Source organism: Papio anubis, chromosome 9 (assembly GCF_008728515.1).
Source record: "Papio anubis isolate 15944 chromosome 9, Panubis1.0, whole genome shotgun sequence".
Lineage (NCBI taxonomy): Eukaryota > Metazoa > Chordata > Mammalia > Primates > Cercopithecidae > Papio > Papio anubis.
Window position 1 is genome coordinate 87,273,411 of NC_044984.1, and position 12,011 is coordinate 87,285,421.

General features: G+C 36.2%; 1 protein-coding gene and 2 pseudogenes across 5 annotated transcripts in view; 2 read left to right on the forward strand and 1 right to left on the reverse strand.

Annotated features, from left to right (window-relative positions):
- EEA1 (early endosome antigen 1) overlaps window positions 1-12,011 on the reverse strand; it is a 165,201-nt gene that overhangs the window by 87,755 nt on the left and 65,435 nt on the right. For 2 of the 3 annotated variants that reach the window (XM_021922756.2, XM_021922754.2), the window contains 3 exons: window positions 9,739-9,866; window positions 2,653-2,707; window positions 2,497-2,562 (listed from right to left, as the gene is read on the reverse strand). In XM_021922756.2, the coding sequence (XP_021778448.1) occupies window positions 2,497-2,562; window positions 2,653-2,707; window positions 9,739-9,866 (249 nt within the window). The remainder of the gene's footprint in view (window positions 1-2,496; window positions 2,563-2,652; window positions 2,708-9,738; window positions 9,867-12,011) is intronic. The other variant, XM_021922755.2, reaches the window with a different exon arrangement.
- On the forward strand, window positions 3,210-4,400 carry LOC108581074 (annotated as a pseudogene). Its single transcript, XR_001892867.3, has one exon. The product of XR_001892867.3 is annotated as an S-adenosylmethionine synthase pseudogene (transcript).
- Window positions 3,397-4,400, forward strand: LOC108581073 (annotated as a pseudogene). Its single transcript, XR_001892866.3, has one exon. The product of XR_001892866.3 is annotated as an S-adenosylmethionine synthase pseudogene (transcript).

Here is a 12,011-nt window from a genome sequence, read left to right on the forward strand (position 1 = left end):
TAAGAACTTGGAGTGTTATCCCCCTCCACTCAAGCATGTGATACTTGTTAGACCCCATATGTGAGAACTTGGCATGAACTTCTCCTCTCTTCAGTAGTATTACATCAGACCTTATCATACCCCAGATCTGAGCTACTGACCTCAACTACTGGACTTCAAAATGCATATTAACCAAAGAGTCTGAAAGACACTTTGAAAGCTTAGGTCATGGCAGGCTGCACTTTATCAGTTGCTTTCGTTCAGACTGGTAGCTCATGCTGCAACAGGACCACATCCTGTTGGCCTTTGAGCCTTGAGTCTCGCCAGCCAACACCTACATCTCCTCTAGCAGGAGGAGATCCCCATTGTCCGGTATCTCCACTGTTTTGGATGCCATCTCTCCAGAGAGACTGCTCATATAAAAAGGTATACCTCAATCCTTTTAGACTTTATTTTTCACAAAAACCTGCTTCCATCCTGATAGATGACTAGACTTTAATAATTTTGGAGCTTATTCATTATATGGTTAGTATACCTCATCAATTGATATTCCCCACAAGATTTGTTCATGTTACTTCTCCCCCTTTTAAGCACTGTGAACCTAAGAAAATTTCTCTTTGGCAATAAACCATGCAATTTGTGAAATCATACTTCAAATCATGCTTCTTATTACAATCAAACACAACACCTATAATAGTTGAACATTTGCATTAGTTAAAACATGCTATCAAAACTATCACTACTAAAAAAATTGGCTTTATAAGCATAAATTTTTAATTCAGGACAAGTCAACTTTAAAAGAAGCAGAAATAACAGATTCCATAAGGCTTAATTTGTCACATGCATTAGGAACAAAATAATATACTACTTTGGCATTATTTTTGTATTTTAAAGAATTATACCCATCTGAAAGAGTTTAATAAGGCATTTCCTAGTATATCTACTTTTTGTTTCTCTTTGCATTGAACTAAGACATACTGATTGCAAAGAATCATAAGTATTTAAAATATATTTCCCCCCAAAGGTAAATTTCCTGCCAAGGTAACTTACACCTTGCACCGTGGAGAAGTTATTTAAGTGTATTAAATGTGAAATAGTCATCTCAAATGTAGTAAACAATTACCACCCTGTTTTCAGATACAGAAAAGAATACAGCTCATATTCGATTAATTATTAATGGCATTTATACAAAACATGAGTAAATGAGCTGTAAGTATTTTAGATTACTAAAAACTTCTTTAATGTTAACAGAATCACTAATTAGAGAAGCTGAATAGAAATAAGATTGATTATCTTGTCATTTACTTGTTTGTTTTTGTCTTTTTCAGTCCAACTGACAATTCTTGGTGCAAAGGCTTTAAAAAGCAAAAAAGGTTCTCTGAAAGTCACAATATGACAAGATAATATGCAAAGGGATTATTAATTACTTCACAAAAATATTAGAATTATTGCTGAAGGGTAACTACTTTTATTCTTACAAATGATGACTGTGGATTTGGTAAAATTTCAATAATCTTTGATTCTTCCTATAATTTCAGAATAAAATCAATATAATTTCAGCATAAAAATAATAACTAAGGCATTTACTTAGAAAATACATTAAACTACACAGAAACTAAGACATCAAAAAAATCCTATTCAGAGAGAACCACTTTTGATACTGCAGTCATTTTCCTCTGTTTTTTTTCTATGTATTATTTTTATGTAAAGTCATACAGAATATGCATGTGTGTGCATGTATGTACAAATACATATTTTTTCATTTTTAAAAAACTTAACATTGTTAATAGAACAGGTTTCCCAGGTTTTAATCTTCACTAACATAATAAATAATATTACTAGCTATAAGTAGCTAGTAATATTTTTTTCCCTACCAACAGACACTTTAGTCATTATCAATTTTTCAGAAACTTAAATGCTTTGAAGACTCACTACTGTTTGAACCTTTTTTTATTCTTTTTTTTTTTTTTTTTTTGCCATTTAGATATATTATAAAAAATTTAGAATAATATAGCCTGGTTTTAAAAAAAAACAACATATAGGTACCTGATTCTTTTTATTTTTCTTTTTTTTTTCTGAGACAGAGTCTTGCTCTGTTGCCCAGGTTAGAGTGCAGTGGTGAGATCATAGCCTCTCAAGTAGCTGGGACCACAGGCACATGGCACCACACTCAGCTAATTTTAAAATTTTTTGTAGAGACAAGGGTCTCACTGTATTGCCCAGGCTGGTCTTGAACTCCTGGCTCAAGCAACCCTCTTGCCTCAGCCTCCCAAAGTGCTGGGATTACAGGCATAGGCCCATCTAGTAACTCATTTTTAATGGAACACCTTTAAAAAAAATTACATCTTCACTCTTCATATATTTGTTTGCATTTATCAGAATTACAAAGAATATACACTGTAGGCCATTAGGAAGTTATTTATATCAGGCCGCCATCTGCTTGCAAAAAGGTATTTAGTTTTCAACAATAAAAATAAACAACTAATAAACATGCTTTAAGTATTTAAAAGCAATTACTTGCTGCTGCAGCCCTTGATATTTTTCTAATTCCTTCTTTAATTCTTCCGAGTACCATTTTTCTTCCTAATAAAAAAGATTTTTAATTAGTAAATTTAAAAAGAGATATTACCTGAAACACTGAAAATAAAAAGGTATAATAATTTTTATTCTTACCTTAAGTGAAGCCTGTAGGTCTTGGACCTCTTGTCTGAGCAGTGTTACATCATCTCTAAATAAAAATGGGGGGAAGGAATTAATAGTTAACGTCCTTTAATTAAAAAACTTGTCTTAAGAAATCATGGCTAGTAATTGTATATTAGTATTACAGGTTTTTCAATTCCAAAAAAAAAAAACTATGGAAGATTTTATATATAATGGCATATATATAAAGCCCTTGGAAAAACAATTTTATTTGTAAAGCTCATTGTTTATAAATGGAAAAACATTTTCTCATGGAAATAACCATATAACTGACGGTTAAATGCCCGAGCCAAGAGGCAAAATGTGTCCCATTAATCTACTAACAATAAGCATCAATGGCTTCCTATTGTAATTAGCATAAAATCTAAACTCATTAACATGGACTATAAAATCTGCATAATCTAGTCATTGCCTTATCACTCTCCCCTTCATTCATTTAGCTCTATCAACATTGGCTTCTTTTTTTCACACTGAGAAAAAGCCCTGGTTCACTCCACACCACCCTTGGTTACACCCTGATTCTATGCTCTGAGTAGAATGCCATCCGCAGCTTGCACATTTCACAGCCGCCGTCTTGCTGCTGCTCCTTTTCAACGCCACTTCCACTCACCGCCACCAACACCAACATGAACAGGAGCTCAGCAGCTTCCACTAGGCATTCATTGAGGAGGGCATGTTCCTCTTCACCTCAGAGTCAGTGGGGGAAGGCCACCCAGATAAGATCTGTGACCAGATCAGTGATGCTGTCCTTGATGCCCACCTTCAACAAAATCCTGATGCCAAAGTAGCTTGTGAAACTGCTGCTAAAACTGGAATGATCCTTCTTGCTGGGGAAATTACATCCAGAGCTGCTGCTGACTACCAGAAAATGGTTCGTGAAACTATTAAACACATTGGATATGATGATTCTTCTAAAGGGTTTGACTACAAGACTTGTAATGTGCTGGTAGCCTTGGAGCAACAGTCACCAGATATTTCTCAAAGTGTTTATCTTGACAGAAATGAAGAAGACATTGGTGCTGGACACCAGGACTTGATGTTTGGCTATGCCACTAATGAAACTGAGGAGTGTATGTATGCCTTTAACCATTGTCTTGGCATACAAGCTTAAAGCCGAACTGGCAGAACTATGCCATAATGGCACTTTGCCTTGGTTATGCCCTGATTCTAAAACTCAAGTTACTGTGCAGGATTGAGGTGCTATGCTTCCCATCAGAGTCCACACAATTGTTATAACTGTTCCGCATGATGAAGAGGTTTGTCTTGATGAGATGAGAGATGCCCTAAAGGAGAAAGTCATCAAAGCCATTGTGCCTGCAAAATACCTTGATAAGGATATAATCTACCACCTACAGCCAAGTGGCAGACTTGTTATTGGTGGGGCTCTGGGTGACACTGGTTTGTACAACTGGACTGAAAACCATTGTGGACACTTATGGAGGTTGGGGTGTTCACGGAGGAGGTATCTTTTCATGAAAGGATTTTATACTAAGGTCAACCGTTCAGTTGCTTATGCTGCTCATTCAGTGGCAAAATCCCTTGTAACAGGAGGTCTGTGCAGAAGGATTCTTGTTCCGGTCTATTACTCTATTGGAGTTTCTCATCCATTATCTATCTCCGTTTTCCATTATGGTACCTCTCAGAAGAGTGAGAGAGCTACTAGAGATTGTAAAGAAGAATTTCAGTCTCCACCCTAGGGTCATTGTCAGGGATCTGGATCTGAAGAAGCCAGAGGACTGCAGCCTATGGTCACTTTGGTAGGGATAGCTTCCCATGGGAAGTGCCCAAAAAGCTTAAATATTGAAAGTGTTAGCCTTTCTCCCCCATACTTGTTGGCGTAGGCAACAGAGAAGGCTTCGAGCTCTGAGGGAAAGGGCCCTCCTTCCTAAATTTTCCTGTCCTGTTTCAGTGCCTGATCAGTTGTAGTCACTAGTCAATGACATGAATTTTAGCATTTGTGGGTAAGTTGGGCTCGCTATTCTGTCCCTAGGTGTTTTGTTCACCGATAATGAATTTCATGAGCATAGGTGATCCATGTAACTGCCTAGAAACAACACTGTAGTAAATAATCTTAGGTGTTTTGTTGGGCTTGCTATTCTGTCCCTAGGTGTTTTGTTTACCATTGTAATGAATTTAGTGAGCACAGGTGATCCATGTAACTGCCCAGAAACAACACTGTAGTAAATAATGCTTTGAAATTGAACATTTGTGCCCTATGACCCAATGCTCCAAAGTCCTAATTGCATTGACTTTCCCACCAGATGGTGAAAATGTCCTTGTAATGTGCACATAAAGTACCTGTAGTTCCACTTATAGCCTCTGTCTGGCAATGCCACAGTCCTGTCAGCATGAATTTGTAATGTCTTGAGCTCTATTATGAATGTGAAATCTTCCCCTTATCCTCCCTGGAACTTGATCCATTTCTAATTATGAGCTCTTTGTCTGGGAGTGTTCTCTATTTGGTCAATCTTGCATGTAATGCAAGTTCCCAGTTGGAGCTCTAGCCTGACATCAAAAAAAGGCAGTTACCATTAAACCATCTCCCTGGTGCTTATGCTCTTAATTGCCACCTCTTTAACAGTACCAAATCAAAATCTCTCCACTTTCAGCTGTATTTTGGAGGACGTACATAGTAAGGTTTAATTTAGTAAACCAATCCTATGCATGGTTTCAGCACTAGCCAAACCTCACCAACTCCTAGCTCTAGAAAAACAGGCACTTGGCACCTTTATGATACCATACAGGGAAGTCACAGGGCAGTCCCTGAGGGTCTGTAGGTTGCACACTTTGGTACCAGATAACTTGTTTTTTCTTTATAAGAAAGTCTGAGTGCTCCACATGCACGATAACTCCTCCCAGGGTTTTAATTTTGTTTTATTTTCAAAACCAGGTCTAATGAGTTTTCTGAACAGCTGATGTAGCTACAGAGAAGTCAGCTTCCTTCAGAGAGCAGTGTTTTTGGTGGGGAGGAGGAAATCCCTTCATACTTGAACATTTTCTAATTGCTTATTTATTGTATTCTAGGGTATGGCATAAGTACACAGAAGGCATCACCTCAGATGGCAGCTTTCAAAATTCTTTTTTTCTCTCAGTACCATGATTACCATGATTCCTTTAACAACATGTTTCTAGCATTCCTAGGTAGGCCAAGGTGTCCTACAGAAAAACCTTGGGTTAGACCTACCGGGGGTCTGGCTGGGTGTTAACAAAGGGAGGGCAGAGCTGGTGCGGCTGGCCATGGAGAAAACTGACTTGGCTGGTGTGATAGAGAAGTCAGCTTGTTTACATGCTTATTCCATGACTGCTTGCCCAAAGCAGAAAGTGCCTTTCAGGATCTATTTTTGGAGGTTTATTACACATGTCTGGTTCTCAATTCCAACAGTTTAATGAAGATCTAAATAAAATGCTAGGTTCTACCTTAAAAAAAAAAAAAGAAGAAGAAGAAAAAGCTCTGTAAAAAGGGGGGAAATACACACACACACACAACATTGCTTATTTCTGTTCCTTTGGGTGTGGCATGCTCTTTCCTGTCTGAGAAGCTTCTCACACTCTGTTCCCCTCACCTAAGCGTCAAACTGACAAAGAATGGTGAACTGACCATTCTAGGCCCTTCTGCGGGAGAGAGATTTCATGAGGAAACACCATTATAAACAATTATTATTCTGGATGTCAGGAACATATCTTTCCCTGCTGGATTCAAATTTATCTTATAGATATACTCAAATAGGTACAAAGGATATCTCCAAAGGAACTTACATGATGTCATAAGTATGCAAAACATGACAAATAACCTAAATAATCATCAACCAAAGAATGAGAAAATTCCATGCTATCATTAAAAAGATAAGATAGGTCTATCCAAATTGATATGAAAGAATCCATAAGATACAGAGAGAAACAAAAGGTACAGAACAACGTAGAATTGCTATCTTTTATATAATTACAGGTATTTATATATTTATTTATACGTAGATATAAGCATATGAATATATAAGCATAGAATATCTCTGGAAGAATACATAAGAAATTGATGAAAAAAAGAGGCTAGGGAAAAAGGGGTGGCAAGGGCTCAATTTTCATCATACACTTTTTTGAACAATTTGAATTTTGTACTATGTACATCTACATACATACATTTAAAGATCTAGTCTAAAAAAGCTCACTAATGCATCAAGCTTCAAATATGACTGATGTTGATGAAATGTGCATATAAACTGATGAACAGAGGGCTTTAAAACAAAAAGGTTTCATGACCCACCCGAGTCATGTGGACTTTTGATCTAAAAGACATATCCTGCTCATAATCACATATCATCCAAAGTGTTATAGAGGAGTAGAATGCAATTGTCAGAAACTGAGGTGTAGGAAAATGGGAAGAGGAGATACAATAAGATAAAAATGGAAACGCATGCAGTAACTATTCCGTAAGCAATGAGAAGCCAGTAAAAATTATTACTTAGAGCAACATCAATCAAATTTGCATTTTAAGAATATTATTCTGGCTGGGCGCAGTGACTCAGGCCTGCAATCCTAACACTTTGGCATGTTGAGGTGGGAGAATTCCTTGAGAACTTGAGGTTCCTGGGCAACATGGCAAGACCCTGTCTCAAAAAAAAAAAAAAAAAAAGTAAAAATTAACCAGGCATGTTGGTCCATGCCTGTAGTCTCAGTCATTTGGGAGGCTGAGGTAGGAGGATCACTTGAGCCCAGGAGTTGGAGGCTACAGTAAGCTATGACTGCACCAGCCTGGAAAACAGAGCAAGATCCTATCTCTAAAAAAAAAAAAAAGGAGTATCATTCTGGCAACAACATGGAGAAATTAATTGGAGGAGTACAAGACTAAAGACAGCGAGTCAATTATAAATACGAAAAAACATTTCTGAGTGAGATTTAAAGCCTAAAATAAACTACAACAGTAAAAAATGTAAAAGAATATATGCTATTAAGGAAAGAGAATTAACTAAACTTTATGATAGATCCGATGGGGGAAGGAGGAGCAGATGTGCAGAAATGAGCACACCTACTTTCCTGGCTTTACTGACTGGGTGGAAAGATAATGCTGTCATTCTCCAAAAGAATAGTAGACAAGCAGTAGGTTTAGAAGAAAACAGAATAAACTCTGTTTTCAAAATGTCAATGATAAGGTGCCTCGGGAACATCTGAGGGAAGATAACTAATAGGCAGGTTGGGAGATAATTCTAGGTTGGAGATGTGGTTTAGGAGGAAGTTATGGATGTAGATATTACCCCAGGAAGATCATAGAGAGGAAGGGCAGCATACAAAACAGATCAAGAAAAAATTATCACAATGGTATGTCATCTCAGAAGACTAGAAGGAAGGAGAAATGGCAAAGCCAAATTTTGCAGTGGTTGTTGTAGATAGTCTACAGAGATGACTACAATCAAGTTCTTCCTTTCCTATACACAAAATCCACTAACCCACTAAAAGACAAAGTATATCTTCAGGCCTCATGAATCTGACCTGGCACTATGACTTCTTTATCCAATAGAATGGCAGAAGTGATGCTCTGACACTTTTGAATCAAGCCTAAAGAAGATTGGCAGCTTCTGCTTCTTTCCTCTTGGAACATACTATCTTGGAACGAACTATCAGTTTGTGAGGAAGTCCAAGCAGCCACATAAAGAGGCCCATATGAAAGAGAACTGAAGCCTCTGACATAAAGCCCCTGATAAGCTCCCAGCTGGCATCCAACATGGACTTCCAGCCATGAATGTGAGGCCATTTTGAAACTTCTGGTCTTCCTATAACCCCAGTCTACCTCACTTAAAGCAGAAGAACTATGCAGTCAATTCAAAGAATCATGAGAATTAATAAACTGTTATAGTTTTAAACACTAGGCTCTTTGGGTAGATTGTCAGACAGTAAAGATAATCAAAACAGAGGTCAAGCAAAATAAGAACTGAAAATAATCCAGGTTACTGCTGGCCTTCAGAGTTACTGCCAGAGAATGGTAGGACAGAAGTCAGGCTTCAATTAACTAAAACACTAAATGAAAAGTTAAGAAGAACAAGGGTAGACCATGGATGCCTTTATGTTAAAAGTTCATATATTGGACATGGTCTAATTCATAGTTGAAACAAAACTCTATTAAATTGATATTAAACATAAAAACATTTATAATATAATTTAATATAACCACATATTTTTAATCTATTTCCTAACAAATGACAAAAGAATAGTGGCCGAAATTATTAATTCACACATAAAAATACCCGAGAGCATTAACAGTCATATTAAAAAGGAAGATCCGTTCTTCCCAAAAGCACTGGTTTTCCCATATATTTTAATACAGTAAAATGGCCATGTTTTATAGTTCTACATTATCTATCAACCACAAAGTTTATGTGGTTATCATATTTTCCTTTATGTAGTATTCTTTGTGTTACAGCAGATTAATTAACCAGTAAGTTTTTTTTTTAGGAGAGCATAAAAATAATTTTTTACAAGTACAATGAAGTGAAGCTTTTATGCCCTCAGTGGGGACAAAAGACAAGAGTTCTCTCCAATAGCGGGAGAAACGCAAAGTTATATTGTTGAATGCTATTCTAAGTAGTTATATTTTAGTTTACTTTTACTTCTTAAAATGATGAAGACAACTTATCAAAAAACACAATGTGTACGTGTGCTTATTGCTATACTGGTGATTATAAATGGAATTTTTTAAATTTTAAGTTAAAAATTAAATTTTAATTGTTAGCTAAATTCATTATTTTAACAACTTACTATAAAGTCATCTAAGCAAATAGTATCTTATATTACACACAATATGCTAACTATAATTTAATCTTCTTTCACTAACTCACAATCTTCATTAAAAACATAACCTATGTACCGTATTGTAGTTGCTGGCATAGATAGTTACTGGTCAAGGATTGAATCGTTTTTAACAATAATGGAGGAAGGATATGCTAAATGACGACAGATTTAAATTAAATAATACAAAAAGGTTACTATTTTCATAAGCTAATTAATCATGATTAAACAATGATATCACATGCATATTCCATAACATTATACTTCAAAATTATCATACTGTACCGCTTCAAAGCAAGATTAGACTCTCCTCCATGACCTGAGTCATTACCAGCATCATGAACAGCTTCATAATGTTTGAAAAGTTCATCAGCAGATCCAAGAGATTTCATACACTGGGGACATATGAAACCCTACAGAAAGGGGCAGAAAAAAGTTTCAAAATAGTATTTAATATTGTGAAACAACAATTTGCATATTATTAAATATCATCAAATGTCTTAATCCTACCAATGGTGCCATTAGGTAAATTATATCTTATGGTATCAATCCCAAATTCTAGTATCATACAAAGATACTTCATTGTCTATTCTAGTTGAAGTTTACAAAATACAAAGAAAGCCCTTGCAACCATCTTTTAGGTTAGATAAATTAATAGCTGGAGTATCCAAGTCTAATCTGAAAAGTTAGTTCTAATATAGATTAGTTGAGAAGATCTGCCATCATATCCTTCCATTCTCTAGATATCCTCGTTAGTAAAATAATATCTGTTCCAATCTACTTCACAGTAATGCTAACAAAAAAAAAAAGATGATGAATCACTGAGAGGAAAAAAAGTAATTCATAATCACCACAGAGTTCAGATATCAACAATGATAGACCAGTATTCTAGTCAGTAAATTTCCTTGCTAATCTACAGCTAACACAGTAAAGGCCTAAAATTAGTGTGTAGCCCCACAAAATATAAAAAACAAATACAACTATATAACTAATCCCAGAATTAGTATATGGTTAAAACTATCAACTAGAGTACTATGTTAAAGATGCTGATAAAGATCCATGTTTTACAAATTTTAGATTGCAATTCATTAATGAATCACGAAATCAACTTACTGGGTTGCAACTTTTTTTTTTTTTTTTTTTGAGAATGAGTCTCACTCTGTTGCCCAGGCTGGAGTGCAATGGTGGGATCTTGGCTCACTGCAACCTCTGCCTCCTGGGTTCAAGCGATTCTCCCCGTCTCAGTCTCCCAAGTAGCTGGGATTAGAGGCACCTGCCACCACTCCTGGCTAATTTTTTGTGCGTTTTTAGTAGAGACGGGGTTTCACCATGTTGGCCAGGCTGGTCTCGAACTCCTGACCTCAGGTGGTCCACCTGCCTCAGCCTCCCAAAGTGTTGGGATTACAGGCATGAGTCACCATGCCCAGCCACAATTTTTTTTTTTTTTTTTGGAGACGGAGCCTCACTCTGTCACCCAGACTGGAATGCAATGGTACGATCTTGGTTTACTGCAACTTCCACCTCGCAGGTTCAAGTAATTCTCTTGCCTCAGCCTCCTGAGTAGCTGGGACCACAGGAACATGACACCACGTCTGGCTAATTTTTTGTATTTTTAGTAGTGACAGGGTTTCACTGTATTAGCCAGGATGGTCTGGATCTCCTGACCTCGTGATCCTCCCGCCTCGGCCTCCCAAAGCACTGGGATTACAAGAGTAAGCCACCACCCGGCCCTGGCCACAACTTTAAAATAATAATTCTCTACAACAAAATATATTAGAGTTCATCATATGTAGTAAGAATAAATAATGTTTTATTAACTTTTGTTTTGAGTGATAACAGAAAAGTGTGTTTCTTAAGTGGTTGCTATCAAAAATATTTGAGAAGCACTAGTACAGATAGCTGTTAGATACAGGATGGAATGTATAACAATAATGATTATTTTTAAATTCCATACTATGTGCTTTCCCTATTCAACTTTGTTTAAATTTTTCAATACTTTGTTAGTATTATTATCTCCATTTTATAGAAGAGGAAATTAAACCTCAGAAAATTACATTACTTTCCTAGAATCATTAACCTAACTAAACCAAAAGATGCACAAGTCTGCTAGACAAATCCCATGTTCCAATATGCTATAATATCTCTTAAACTCATTGACTCACCCTTATAAATGACTACCTTAAAAGAAGCCCTTTTATCTAACTTTTTAGTGACTTTATTCAAAAATATTTATTGGCTATAATTTCAAGTGTTATCAAAGTTCTCTACAAGATACAAATGGCAAAATACAGTCTTGGCCTTCAAAAAACTGAGAAGGCAAAATATATACATATGAAAAAACACCTTAATGCATGAAACTGAATTAATGATTAACAAGATGGCACTGAAGTTTATATTGTAGGGGTACCTGATTGCAAAGTAAATTGGCAAATCAAACAAATCACAGCTTTCTCTCCAACTGTGTGTTGGTACTCTAAAAAATTACTTACTCAACTTCTGTATCCATCGAATTGTTGGTAATATTCAAAATATGACATAATACCACCAGGTGCAGTGGC